The sequence below is a fragment of the Lissotriton vulgaris genome, chromosome 7, assembly GCF_964263255.1.
Source record: "Lissotriton vulgaris chromosome 7, aLisVul1.2, whole genome shotgun sequence".
Classification (NCBI taxonomy): Eukaryota; Metazoa; Chordata; class Amphibia; order Caudata; family Salamandridae; genus Lissotriton; species Lissotriton vulgaris.
Genome location: NC_141695.1, coordinates 1,477,510,381 through 1,477,526,173, shown reverse-complemented (window position 1 = coordinate 1,477,526,173; position 15,793 = coordinate 1,477,510,381). Strand labels below are relative to the sequence as shown.

Below are 15,793 nucleotides of genomic sequence, written 5' to 3'. Positions count from 1 at the left end.
ACTATATAACAAACTAACACACTCATTGGATGACTTAATTTGAGCTGTCATCAGTGATATCATAAATGATGTCATAGAACATATTAGTGATGTCAAATGTGGGTTCATAAGCAATGTATGGCGGGGCGCAAGTTACAGTTAGCACTGCTAAGTATAACTGGTACATTTCTGTGTTTTTTCTTTTTAATAAATTCTATAATATTACTTTAACCTTTGTTTTTTTCAGTGACTTTCTAAAGTTTAAAAAACCCAGATCCTTTTATCACACCTACCTATAACATTGCTTTAACCTTAGTTTTTTTCAGTGAATTGCTAGGGTTTTTTTAATGTAAAGTAATACTTAATATACATTCATATATGCAACCCCCACTGTGCACGTCTTTTGGCAGGGGGATGGCTGCAGGGACTGGCCAGTAGCCAAGCCCTTGAGCCATCACCCCTTCATGCAGTCAGCACCTTGCTGCGCATGGCCAAAGGCAATGTGCAGTGAGTGGTAGCCATAGGGTCTGGCCCTGAGGACCTCATTCTCCAGCCCCCCTCCCCGGTCTTATTTTGGCCACAGGGACTAAATCTCCCGGGGCCCGGCAAAATGTTATAGGGGGAGGGGGGCACCCGGACCCCCTCCCAGGACTCATTTTGCTCCTGGTGACCCAATACCCCGGGGCTCAGCAATATTTATATGGGGAGGCGGCATGTTGCCACCCTCCCTGGGACAATTTTGGCCCTGGGGACCCCATCCTCAGGGGGCCTGGTGCAATTCTGATGGGCAAGGAGAGCAACCTATTGAAGGGGAGTGGGGCACGTAGCACCCCTCCCCAGGTTGATTTCGGACCCAGGCACCCCCAGGGACCAGCTGAAAAAGGGTGGGTGGCCTGGTGCCCACCCAGGGCACCCACCACACTATTATTGGAGTTGCGGCAGGAGCCCTGTGGCACCAGCGGACTCCCCGCTTCCAGCGGGACCCAGCACTTTCCCGCAATTAGGGAATAGCTAATAATGCGGGCAGGAGCAATATTTAGATCTGTTTCCCTGCCCGCATCACTGTGGGCATGGAAACAGCTCTAAATTCGGCTCCCAGTGGGCGGAGGCATTTTTGAAGCTTGTGCCAGCTGAGAGACAACTTGGTGTTTGCTCCTGCGTAGGGGAAGATTACAAAATGCTCCTGCCAAGCGAGAGCAAACACAGGTTTCCCTGCCTGCACTGCTGTGGGCAGGGAAACATCTATGTCGCAGTGGTGGGCATCCCGGGACGTAGCTGCTGAGCCACCCATGGGGGTAGGCTCCTCGGGGCCTTTACAGACTTAGGTAAGGGGGCTGCCAAGGAGAAAAAGATCACGGGGCCAATCAGAATGCCCTGTTTTTAAACTGGCACTCCTGAGAGACTCTTGCGAGCTAAACTGCAAAAATATACAATTATTTTGTAACCTTAATTTCCGGAAAACTATTGAACGGATTTACACGAAATCCCAATAAGAATACTCTGAGGACCAAGCTGTAGTTTCCTGGCCAATTTGGTGTAATTCCTTTTAGCAGTAAACCTGTCTTGAAAAAGTCTATGGAAAATGCATGGGGATTTTACATTTTGGGCCCCCCTTTTTTCCTGCTTGACGGATCACCTCAAAACTTTCCTGGAAGGAGCTGAGGTGAATGAACTTTTTTTGGGAAGTATTAGCACACCAAGAAAACACCCCGTCTATGGAAAAGCAGATCCAACTATAGCTACCTAGTGGCGACTGCCACTAGCTGAGATATATATTACCTACTGGCGGTCGTCAGTAGCTAGTTATAGTTAGGACCTACTTTCCATAGGAAATCCACAACATTCTATTTGTAATAACTTTGGCGCTGGTGGACGAATCTTAGCGAATTTCTCCAAGAAAATGTCCGGCTCCGGTCGCTCCTTCCCTGAAAGTTTGGGGGTGATTCGTCAAGTGGGTGCCTGAGAAAAAAGGGGGTCCCAAAACGTGTTTTCCCAATGCAATTTTCCATAGGGACCTTTAGCCAGGGCTACAGCTCGAACGGCAGAACGGAATTACACCAAACTTGGCAGAGAGATAAAGTTTGGTTTGCAGATTGTGCTTTTTGTTAAATGGTGTAAATCCGTTCAGTAGTTCCTGAGAAAATAAAAAGTAAAATCATAGTGATATCTAGAGACGAAGTATGCACGCGTACCGAAATCCGTACAATTATGAGCACGAGCTGCATGCTGATTGGATGTCAACTATCTGTCAACACTCCAAACCAGGAAGTGTTGGCAGCCATCTTGTGCCTCGGTAGCACGAGTCACAAGAAAACAGTAAAACAAAGTTGAAAAATAAGGAAAGGGGGCAGGGTAGAAACATGTTGACCCCCTAGGCCTGCTCAGGTGGTCCCACATGGATCTTTAGGCTCGGGGTACGTGTATGGTACTCGTACGCGGTGGAAAAGGAAAAAAAAAAACCTAGAAGTCCGTTTTATTCTTAATTAGCTCCCAGGGGGGGAAAATTCCGGGGGGAATTTTTTTCTATAATGGGGGGCTTGGAAGTGTCCAACAGAAACAAAAGAATGAAAATAAAAAACTAATGTCGAGGACAGCAATGCTCCTTCTTCCTGCGTTTTATCAGGTCAATAGACTGTTCCCCATAACACAAAAGTTTATTGCAATAAATCCATAGAATTTTAACTTTAGCAAAATCAGGATCATTTTGTGGGTGTGGACTGCTTGCTGAAAATGCTGGAGCAGCAGTTGATGTGCTTGGTGCAGCAGCAGGTGGATTGTCCTTCAACCTCCGTGTTGCAGCTCGTGCAAAGTTGTTGGGGTGTAAGTTCTTCACGTGTCGCTCCATATTTGCTGTGCCAAAGGAGTATTTCTGAGATGGATCACCCCTTGAAAGAGTTTGGAAAATTTTACAGGTTACTTTTGGAGCATTAACCCTTTTTTGCCCTTCTGGAAAAGTAAAAAACTGCCAAATTAGAGCTTCTTTCCTCTTTGGAGATTCTTCAGGAATTAAATATTCCTCTGAAGAATGGCTGGAAGATGAGTCCATTGCTGTTATTATGGTAAACTTCGTTCTATTTGACAAGATTCTCTGAAGAGATGCTTCTTCTTAGAAAGTCAAAGTAGAATTATTAAAATGGGACGGAAGTTTCAACAGTTGTAATAGGAAGTGTTATGAACCAATCAAATCTCGTCTTTTAAAGTCACATGGCTTTGCGTACGCTTATGCTCTGCTTATGGTACTCTTACGGTGCGAGTACGCATGACGTTCCACCGCGATTTGTGTAATTGCTTTTATAAGTAATATAGGATTATTGGAACTTAAAAAAAAATGTTTTCATAATTATCCTAGATAATGTCTTCTGTTAGTATGTTCATTAAATACATAAATATATGTTTTTAAACAATTAAAAACATTCGCGTCTTTGCGTACAGGGCGCCGTACATGACGTCACACGGAAACTTTGAAGCGACACGTAACATGAAAGCGTATTCGTAGCGTATGCTGAGAATGATTAGCAGTACAAACTATGATCACTCTCTCACTGTCAAATCAGAGCACAGGGCGCGCTATGATAATGGTTAGAAGTGGTCACTCATTGGAGATCCGATTCAGCTGTGTGGCTTATCCACGGTATCATAACGTTACTTTTTAGCCTGTTTAAGTTTGAGGTTTGCATGAAATACTATGCTATAGGCAGATATGGATCTTTAGGCAGCGCTTATCTCCATGAAGCTTGGTTATTATCATTTACATATAGGTGCCTGAGGGAGGGATAGAAGTCTATCTGAATGGCGAGGATTGCACAATAGCACCAGATCACTCCTTAAACTGTAGACACATACAATTGCATGGCTCTTGTAATCAAGATGCGCCTAATTTGGCCTGAGTTTTGAAAGGCACTCCGACACCTGCTATCATACCAACGTTCAGTTTACTGGAAACGTGAGTTATGTAATTTGAAATAATGCAGATTGTTGTGCGATGTTAGCAGGCATCGCTTACATGATTACGGTAACTGAGCGTGTGGTTTGCTATAAAAAAAGTTGTGTTTACTCCTCTGCATGGGAAGCTGGATGTTTCCATCTGGCCGTCGATTTTGACCTTGAAAGCAGAGTCAACCAAATGAGCCGTATACGAGCGATATTGTCGCAAAAAGAGGTCGCTCTTACATCTGCTAGAGAAACATTTGTCCTTCATGTAGCAATTACCCGCACAGAAGTGCATGATTTATTAAATACAGACCTGCTCCTGCATTTCGGGGAGTTAATTCAGAGCACCTTTAATGCATCTTTGACTACGGGGTTACCTTACTTTTTTAAAGTTTGAAGCAGTGGCCTTGTGACTTCTTTTCAAACTATATTTGGTGTCTTCTCTGCATTTTTTCTTTCGATTTTTTCCAGCCTCGATGGTGGATTCCCCTTAATACTCGCATTAGTTGCAGGTGTGCTTCTATTAATTTGTTTACTTAAATATGGATGCACATCCTGCAGCACACAACAATATATCCCAGCTGTTGCTGTTCCGCAATGAATGCTTAGTTATTACGGAGCGCTGCCTCTGGCTACATTGAGTGCAGCTTATGGATTATCCTTTCGATTCTCCTTTTTCACATGTGTTCAACCTGTCTTCCATTGCCTGAGCTGCGATTTCGACTGGGCCCTGGATTTGTGTCTCTGCGGTACGGTGTCTCCCAACGCGGATTATGACCAGCCGATGAGCCCCTTAGTGGTTTATGACTAGCTCTGTTCTAGCGGCGGAATATGGCCTTAGCAGCGATACATGGAATAATGGGATGTTGGAATGTTTTTGCAGCGGTGCTTGACTTCTTGGCACGCAGTTACATTGAAGATGACCCGAGTTTTCCTGCGATGGTGATAGAGGCTCCGGTCTTTGAGTCTATTGACTTGGATGGCTGAAATATTTTCAGATGAGAACAATGACTTCCTCTTGGAGGCTGTTGTTACATACTGTGCTTATACGCTGCTGGATAAAGACTCTTTGATTTTTCTTCCTATTCTTTATTATTTAGTTACTGTTTCCTATCAAACAGCGAATATTTTTTTTTTGCACATTTGAACTTGACTGCTTTTCAGGCTAGGACTCTGCGTTCCTAATTCGCCCACGTTTATATCACGTGCTTCGATTGAGGGAGGGTGTCGTGGGCTGAGCCTTGCACTCACAACGTGCTAAGTTAGCATGGGTTTACAAGAAGCTTAAACGCCATTTTTGCTTTCCTGCTCTGCTTTGCACACGACACTTTGTGATATTGGTTAGAGAAGGCTGAGTATTTTGCTTCACATGAGAATAATTTGTTATGCTACATTTCTAGACTGCCTCGCTAGTTTAGTGTGTATAGTGAGAGCATGGAACATCAAGGTTATCTTGGATACGGTGTCTGTTATTCGGAATGATCCTCGCACGTTCGACCCATAACACATATGCAGCTGTGGCCACCTCTGATACTGGCGCGTTTAATAATGCATTGTGGAGGCATAATTACACACAGTTGGAGAACATTTGTATCCTCACAGTTTGTGCAGAACTCAACGTGATCCACTACTGCTGAGTACCAGAGGTATGGGTCCGCCCATGTAATCCTATGAGACCTTCTGTAGTTATAAACTAACCTGCTAGGTAGGGAGGAAGAAATGTAGGTATATTTTAAATGTGTTTCCCTTTAGCATTATAGGATACTTTCTCCATTTGTATTTTATGGAATAGTAACAATGCTGACAACCTTGTTTCTGATAATATGTTTGGTTGTATTATCTATGGTACTGCGCATGAGATTACGGCGTTAGAAATAAACATTTCAAACTTGCATGTGTCTTTATTTACTCCTTGTTTTGGACTGGTGTAAGACTATAACAAAAGCGTGCTCTTGTTATCCACCTTATTTGAGGTAATCTAAGTGGCATGTTCTGGGTTGACTAGTCATTGGTGTTTTTGTTATAGGATGAAGAACCAATGAGTCACTGATTGCTAGTCTGGTAGGGGGTTTGGGTACTAAGGTGGGTTTTGGTACACCGTAATTCACTGAGGTCCTACGTCTTTATGCACAGTTCTGTGTAGGAGCAGAAATCCTGCAACAGTAGTTACAACAAAAAGGCTTGATAAAGGGGCTTGAGTTTGAATCAGAATATGAAATTGAAGAATAATTGATAACCCCAGCCAAGAAAGGGAGCAAGTGTGCAAAGTTACAGTGCCTTCGGCCGGGGTAGTTGTTACAATAAAAAGGTTCGATAAAGGCCTGCACTTTGAATAGGAATATGAAATAGAAGAATAGTTGATAATCACACCTAAGGAATGCAGCAAGTAGTTGTGTGGATGATGTGTTGATTGAGTGGAAGATGAAAAAGGTGAAAAATAAGAATGGCTGGAGACACACAAACTACCCACTGCCATGTCAGTGAAGTGGATCTTTGGATTTCCAGCTCATTACACAGATAGGGTGTTGGATTTCGCAGTGGGAGCAAGAGAAACAAGTACCACATCTAAGGAAGCAAGCTAGTGCATAAAGTACACACAGTGTGCGGTAGAAAGGATGCAAGAAAGGACGGAAGTGTGCAAATTACTCACTGCTGTTCACGGGTAGTAGTTACCAAGAAGGCTGAATAAAGGGCCTGCACTTTGAATTTGAATTAAAAAAGAATTATTGATAAGCCCAGCCAAGAAAGGCAGCAAGTAGGTGTGTGTATTTGTGGATGATGTGTTGATTGAGCAGAAGATTAATAAGGTGAAAAATAAGAGGCTGCAGAGATGCAAACTTTCCATTTCTTTGTAAGGGAAGTGGGTGTTTAGTTTTCCAGTGCGTATATATATATATATATATATATATATATATATATATATATATATATATATATATATATATATATATATATATATATATATATATATATATATATTCACTGAAAAAAACATAGATTTTAGGCACGTTATAGTTAGGAATTAGCATTTGAAAAAACTTCGAAATTCACTGGAAAAAAAATAGGTTTCACACATGTTATAGTTAGCTGGACATTTCACTCATACAAAACCATTGAAAATTCTCCCGTTATAGTTAGTTCAGCTATCTATAACTCGCGCGCCCGCAATCCACTGCTGATGACGTCTCATATTACATCACTCATGACATGGTCACTGACATCACTCATGACATCATTCATGACATCTCAAATGACATCACTGATAATATCATCCTTGTGAAAGAGTGGCAGACCTACTGCCACCCTAATATAACCTTTGATAAACAGATTGAAAAATAGAAACTAAAAGTTTCAAAACAATGGAAGAACCTATTCAGTAATTCCAAAATCTTCATACATATCCACTCATTCACCAACAGTTCTATCTAGTCACTCATACATGTAGTCACTCATCATATGTACTCATACACCTATACATCCTGTTACACACTAATAGTCATCCATAGGGTTACTCACACATACTCACACATGCAAAAAACTATCAAACATCCATTTACTTGCATATACAGCTATACATACACCACTACACCTACTTCTTATACAGAAACCTACACATACTTACTCTCTTAAACAATCACTTATAGAAACACATACTTATTTATACTGTAACTCTTCCAATCTTTCACTCTCATATACACTCACTTATATACATCAATGCACACATATACTAGTTTAAAACATATGTTTTTACTCATAAAGGCACTATTGAGACAGTCATTCACTCACTAACACACTCATCCACCCATACAGTCCTGCACACATCTGTCTTCAAAACACATACAGTAATATCCCACACTGAACCATACAGACACTCATACTGATACTCAAAAAACCAACTAATAACCCATACACACACTCATGTAGCTACTCACCAACCCATGCAGCCAGTTATACACAAAGTGAGACACTAAAAAACAGTGATGGATTAAGCCCTGATCTATTGACTGGGTACGAGTATTCTGCTTAATTCAGATGCTCTTTCCATCACCACCCCCCTTTTCTGAATCGTTTAGTCCACCACAAGCGTGGTAGGGTATTCTCAGACATGAGTCCCTTGCTCACTGCACCATCAGGATTCAAGCAAGCCGGGCCGAAGACGGCTTTAATGCCAGAAACCGGTCCCCGGAAGCTTGTTTCCTTTCCAGTAAAAGAATTGGCTTGGTAGTTTGGTCTGCTCTGTTCCCATGATGCACTGGGCCAGGGACAGACTAATTTGCATGTAGCCAGGTTCTGAGCTGGGATGGTGCAGTGAGCTAAAAAACGGTGATGGATTAAGCCCTGATCTTTGGACTGGGAAGGAGTGGTCTGCTTAATTCAGATACTCTGTCCGTCACCACCCCCTTTTCTGAATCTGATAAAATGATGGCGCACATATGTGCAGATATTGGTAAATGGTCCTGCAGAATACACCCAGACTGATTTACAGATGTTGGGAAACCATCTCAAAACAAGGTTGATTTAAGTGACAGTTTGATCCTTGGTCTTCAATGGCTCGATGTACACTTTGTTTTTGTGGGATTTTAACGTGTCTTTTTGGTTCTTAATGTGGTCCGATTAGCCACTTTAACATAGTGAGTTTACCCATGGGGTACTTGTTTGTTTTACATGTATAACAGCCATTCAATGGTAGGTAAGCCATCAGTAGTAATGGTGTAGAGGGGAGGGTGTCAGAAGGGGCAACACGACCTCATCACAGTTGTGATTTAGGGAGAAACCGTGGTTGTAGGATGAGTAACAGAGGTTAAACACAATTTCTAGGAGGTAAAGTGTAATGGTATGTAGAAGTGTTTGATGCAGAAAAATAGTTTGTACTTTGCAAACTTTATGGCAGCTTGAGGTCAATTTGAAAGGAACTCAAGTGTCCTACAGCAAGCTTTCAACTCTGTGTCAGTGATACAAAGGAAATTATAATAAATAAATATAATAAAGCTAGACCCAACTGTTAAAGTGAAATAGATCTTCTATATGAGGGGTGTAATGTATATACTGTCAATAAGGGCAAATCTACTACTCATTTGGAAGCATTTTCACCCAGATTGGTGTGACTAGCACATATGCCTGCTTCAATATGCAGATGACAGTTTTGTTGTAGGACACAACTTCAGGCTTACAGAGAGCTCTAGGGAGTTACAACTGATTACAGAATCTGAAATACGGTTTAACAAAAAGACCAAAACGTTCTTATTTGGGTGATGAAATTGTAAATTTCATTAAATGTTGCTTTAATCTGAGGAAGGCAGCTGTGGGATTTTCTAAACAAGTTATTTTGAATTTTATAAACAACCAATTCTATGAAGCAGCCCATATCTGGCATATTTTTCTGTTAGATGATTCTGCTACAGGCCGCAGATTTGTGGAAGAATATTCTGCCATACTTAGCCTTAAGTATTTAGTACTTGAGACATAAATTTAATTGGTTTAATTTCAGGGAAAGCATTTTTTTAAATATGGTATGATTCTCAGAGCTGTGAAATGCAGGTTCTGTTTGTTTTTGTGGTACATTTACGGAAAATGGAAACAAAATGTTACATATTTGTCAGGGATTGATTATAGAGAGACGTAGATGACTACAAATACATTTTGTAGGTAACAAATTAGGTTTATTATTTAGATATGTTTATTTTGTAATGCTTTAAGTATTCATGCAAATAAAATGTTATAGTATGAGCTATATGCAGGGTGCCCTTGCCTGTCCAAGATTTGTTTGGTTTTATGAAAACTATTTATTAATTCTCTACTTCACCTCAGACATCCAGTGCAAAGCGTTTTCCCGGGATGCTTGGCTTGTTAAATTAAACCCCTCCAGGATGTTGAGGGCTGTGATAAGTGCCGGGCCGACATGTGGAGGTGGTGGAGTAAATACAAGGTGACCTGAAAGAGCAGTAGAGAAAGAGAAAAAAAAAAACAAGTTAGAACCCTAACCCAACAATGAATATTTTGGATCATCAATCCTTCTTCTGTATACTGGCGTGGAATCAGCATTAGCGTTTGCACTTTTACATGTTTCCTTCTGGGTTGTTAAGAAAAATCACCAAGTGTGATCAATCATATGTATGTTACCTAATGCTTGGTATTTTTATGATGCCAAATCACCAAATCGTCAAAAGCATCCTCCACTGGAGAAATGGAAATTGAGCCTAGCAAATAATGGCGAGACAGAAAGGAACTATTGGAAGATCCACAGAGATTTCTTCAAAAATAAGGTCTTCAAAGTTCAGTCAAATGGTTAATAATTGTCTGTTTTTCCTTACCTAGTTTCACATTGATGTGACAAGTCATTGATAACCCCAAGGCCCTAGAAAATTGAGCTGCCTGCATTTGTTTTTGCAATTCATTGCATCTGAAGTATTGTGGACCATTTCCCACCAGCCAGTCCAGTTAATTATACAATCTGGCCCCTTTTATAGATTAGCTTAATCCACTATCCATCATGTCCAACTTTAGGCAAAATATGCTTTGCGTATAAGCAGAAGTGATTAGGCCTTTTAAGTCTATTGTCTGTGTCTTTCCACTCAAATAAATGTCCTGAGACTAGAAAATAAGTGATTGAGGAGCATGCAAGGTTTTATGCATAGCCACACACACAAATAAATAATTTGTATAGTACTTGAAGATACGTTCAAAGTTCGAACAGTTTCCCCATTTTTTAGACCATTTGTAATATGATGCAATAACATCAAATTCGTCAATCAAGCTGTGTAATTCAATGTTATCATAACATTGCACAATTTATTAATAAAATGCATGAAATTGAAGTCAAAAATATGTACATACAGGTCTGTAATCTAGTAACTGCCTCAGCAAAGACATCTGAAGTGGTATTTAGAATGTACTGGGACTTCCTAATCAGAATGCCTTGAAATACAAATACTGCCTCCTGTTTTCGATTGTAATTCCTAAAAAAAAAAATTATGGAACCTAATATAAGTATTAGAGTATGCTGGTACACATTAGGCGCCAATGCACTCAACTGAGACCAAATTACACACTGCCCTGGAGTTGCTCCAATATGGGAAAGCCTCATGACCTAATGGTTTTCCCATCACGAGGTTGAAGATAACAGCACTACACAGTCTGTGTACATATGGAAGATGATTGGGAAGCCTGTTAGGAGTAATGGGCATACTTCGGACTTTCCAGTGGCAGTAATCACTGAAGCTCGTTGCCTATTATTAGTCAATCTCTTCAATTAAATACTGAAGCCAACGTTCTCGCAAAGGTGCTGGTGAATCAACCGCACTAGGTTAATGAATCTCCGGATGCACCCGGGTCATAATGGGTTTATACTGGCCAGTCAACACAGCAAGACATGGGTGCCTCAAAAATGTACTGGCTCATCGACTAGAAGTTTCTCCTGATTTAGTTCCATCAGAGTACTTTGACACTTAACCCCTTCCGTGCTCATGACGAGCTCAACTCGTCATGAGGCACGGTGCTCGTGTGCTCATGACGAGCTGAGCTCTTCATGACCACACCCATTAACATTATGGCCTAGCACAGCAGAAGATGATCTCAAGCAGCCAAGGTGTTAAGAGTGGGACTTTATATTTGTGGTGCGGTAGAAAAAATGTTAAGCTCCTCTGTAAGCAATCGAGAGTCAGGGTCAAGTAAACGGATTCCTGACTCACACATTCCCCATTCTGAGTGGTGCTAATTGCAGACTTTACTCAATACTAAACAAAAAGCCGAACACTAGATCAGGGATTGACCAACCTACTCACACAGAAAAGATTCAAATGCAAGATTCAAAGCGGAAGATCAATTAGAGTATTCGGAGTTGAGCTCAGAAACTCAATGCCCAGATCTGATAAATCAACCAAATCTGACAATGTTCAAGAAACAACTGAAGACAAAGCCTCTTCAAAGAGACCATCCCATCTCAAAACCACAGAAACTCCCTATGTATAAAAAGTACACATTCCTCCCAAGTGCGTTTTAACTCACACTAAACATCAGATCTGAAAAATCATATGAGATCACTATTTCTGAACAGTTTAGGCCTTTTCATCATTAGTGACCAATATTGGTTGACTCAAGAACTGCCTTCAAGCAGTCATCATTGTTGCTATGTGGATGTTTGTCAAAAGCTAGCAATTTACGTAAGGTTTAAATACATGTTTTAAGCGTTAAAAGTGCAGTGACAGTGAAGGGATTGAGAGGACTGTGGTGGGGGAGAGAAAAGTATATATACACATATGTTTAGCAAAGCCGTCTGACTGCCCCATAGTTGTACCACAGAGGATCAGAGTTGTCTCCATTCTTGGTGGACAAGTCTCCTGGGTAGGTAAAGGTCATCAGAAAATATGTTGTGGAGTGGGTGATGGATAAAGTGTGCTTTTCCTAATCAAGCACTTTTCAGCACTCTGTCCAAAAATTCTCTTTTTCGCTTACTGAACTTATCTTTTGCAGATTTTTTCGAACCTGTCTTCCATGCTACCTAGTATATGCATAGCCCATTTGTGAATAAAAACCATCAATACATTACGTTCCCACATGACTTTTTTCTGAGCCTCTGGTGTTTTGCAACTGGTCTAAAAGGCATCTAGTAAAACGGCACGTGGGTTCGGGCACGGGATGGAGGGACCAGCACAGCTAGGCCCAGTCCAACCTCTTCTATGGCACGGGGGAGCATGGAAGCATGCAAAGCAGCCTCTCCTGGCCCCACATGTCTTCTCATAACCTTGCCTCCGATTCTGTGTTGGAGTTCCCATGTACACCCAAAAAGTAACTGAAATGGAGCCAGTATTTGTCCCGGAAAAGAGATAGGCATTTAGTTTTTGGCAGAGTAAAACCAGGTCAGTATGTTATTCCTCACTCAATGAATAATAACTCTTAAAAGCCAGATGTAGGTGGGGAGTATTGGCCAGAAGTGTTAATTCTGGCCAATTTGTACCCTAGCTGGCCAAACACGTGCTCAGGTGCTAAGTGGCCAGCTTGTTCCCAGGGTATTTGATATTCTCATTTTTAACTTCATCCCAAAACATAAGCATTTTGCTACATTCCCATGTGTGGAAATAATTGCATGAAACATTATTGCACTTTCAGCATAAATCTAATGCCCACTTACTAAGCGTCTTTACTCCAAATGGCATGTGCAGGAACAAATGTGTCCACCTGTTCTTCATTTTGAAATCCAGATAGCTCATAGTCTAGAACTGGCCTTCTATATTTTGTTTTAAGACGTGAATGCTCTACCCATTTCTTTCCTTATTTCGTAGCGTTTTGTGTTAATTAATATTGCAAGGTCACAAAAGCTAAATCCTCCCTTTAGACTATGCCATTTCTCTTTACATTATTACATTGATTGTACACAATAGGATAATAAAATAAACTAGACAATAGCAATTATTTTTTATCTATGCACTTTGGGCACTGGAAGGAGCGCAGGGAAAAACTCAAAAGCTTTTAACAAGCATTTAATGGAACCAGAGGTGAAGATAGAAATACCAAACAGTTTTGATTTCATATCAGTAACCTCTACTTCATTCAGCAGTACAACTACAGAAAGCAGCAAAAGGGCCTTATATAGAGGTCAGCGATAAACTTTGGATGTCTCAACTGCCCATTTTACCCTTTTCCACCTCATTTACATTGCCATAGAAAGTAGTGTTGCCAACAGCAGGGTTTTCACTGGCTCAGCAATTGAGAACACCCTGTCACCGATCTAATTCCTGTGAACATTGAAATTGTGTCCACGGGTCAGCTGCCTAACAAAGGAAGTCTATATCGCACCAATGCAAAATAGCACACCTCATCACTTCTATGCCTTTCTTGGCTGTAATGAAACCTGACCATTTGCCTGCATAGTAGGAAACAGGTTATCAAGGATCTGCTGTATTGAGAACTTTACACATTTGTAATAATAGCAACTTTTAAGGAATCGAAAACCCACTGCCTTGCATAAGTCGCATGTTAGTTTATGACAAGAATTCACTGCTGATCTTCACGAATCACTACTTTGAGTTTTGAAAAAGAAATCACTATTTAGCAAATTCACCAGCATTTCTAATGTCTTTCACCAGCTTGTGGCTTAAGGTGACTCCTGTGGTGGTATTAAAAAAAAATCAGCAGTGCTTGATGCCTTCAACAGATCTGGGAATGCATCGTACCCCAGCGCCTAACACCAGCTGTGAACGCAAGGACATTTTCGACCATGAGTGGATCCTCTGCAATGATTTGGGGACATTAGCATAAAAGAAAAAGAACGTCAAAGGCATTACATAACCGAAATCATGACCTCCCTACTACAACAGACCACCATGTCAGAACTGCTAATATCAGGAGCTGTAAGAGCCACAGCACACGTAAGTGGTACAAACTGAACTTAATATGCTTTTCCATATACATGTTACACTTATTTTTATGCATGTTCCAGTAATAGACACACATTTGACACCCATAAGTTTGAACAGTTATTTTAATTAAAGAAGACACCTTTGAAAATTATTTTATATAAATAAAAGTGAGTTTGTAATTACAGATTTACACTGCTTAAGATTTGCAATGTGCAAGTCATCTTTTTACCTACAGTTGAGGAGATGAATATTAAATTTTGATCCTACCTACAAGTTATCCTTTTTACACTCTTAAAACAATCTTTGCTACAGCTAATACAATCTGCATTATCAAGAGACTTATTAGTTTACCAGAAAATGCAGGAGAGAAGAGAGATAAGAGAACTAAATAAGCCACTGGTATGTGCACATGGCGTACTGAGGACTACATAATTCATAAAGCCATATTTGTCTATGTATCTGATCTAAATCACAGATACTTATTACCTAGATTCAGACTGCACCAGATTTATTGGCTTCTGGGTCATCCAAAGGGTTGGAATCGGGTTGAAAATCTGGGGCCATGCAATAGTGATATTTTGTTAATTCAGGACACTATGTTTTGTGTGCACCATAATGCACTTCATTAAAAAATATGTATATCCTTGATTGAAAGAGATGAAATTCACTCAGGTTAGACCTGCTCTGATGTACTTACAAATGTTACCTAATTAATTTGTGTGTTTTTAATGTTGTCTCATTTTTATCTGGTGCCGTTAGAGTGAGATCAATGATGGGTAATTAATCAAAAAAGAACATCTGTGGGATTGGAACTCAACGGATGCTTGGAGCTTTTAAAATGTCTCTTGTAATTTCCATAAGACATGCTGTCGTAATTGTTTTTAGTAATGAGGTGCTCTTTTTATATGCTCATTTATGAAACCTGTTGTATGCCATTTTATTCGTTTTCAAATCTTTTATGACTTTTATTAACCTAATAAAGATCTGCTTGACTACTAGAAAAATGCATTGAAAACCAAGTCAATGGTGATTGGGAGTTTTGAGTTGTGGCAGGGTATGTCGCCAATTGCAGTTATACGGACCATCTTCTCAATTTTGATAGAAAATTCATAGCATGTTGTCCTTTAGAGAAGTTAGCATGACTAGTATAAAGATAAAACAGAAACAATACATGTTTTATTTATTGAGTTGGACTAGAAAGTTATTGAAAAAAATTATTCTTGTACTTTCCCTTCTCGATCACGATTTCTTAGAATAAATAGACTTTGTTAAAATAGATATTAAAATATCTTATAGATTGATCATAGGTTGGATGTATATGGGTGAATCAGATCATTTACTGTGAATGAATTGCCACATATAAAGTTGTAAATGTTTCCCATAGATATAGAATATAGTTTGCAAAGGTTTTACAGGTTCATACCATTTAAGCTAGCAGGATAGTTTGGTGAGGGAACTGTTGCCACTGTAGCATCTAATCTGCAGAAGGTCTACATTCCTGCAAGGTCGACTCAGTCTTTGGCCCTTTG

General features: G+C 40.3%; 1 protein-coding gene across 1 annotated transcript in view; it reads right to left on the bottom strand.

The window, feature by feature from the left end:
* Positions 1-15,793, bottom strand: part of GGT7 (gamma-glutamyltransferase 7) — a 377,510-nt gene that overhangs the window by 122,836 nt on the left and 238,881 nt on the right. The window contains exon 9 of the mRNA XM_086932278.1: positions 9,713-9,840. Coding sequence (XP_086788404.1) covers positions 9,713-9,840 — 128 coding nt within the window. The remainder of the gene's footprint in view (positions 1-9,712; positions 9,841-15,793) is intronic.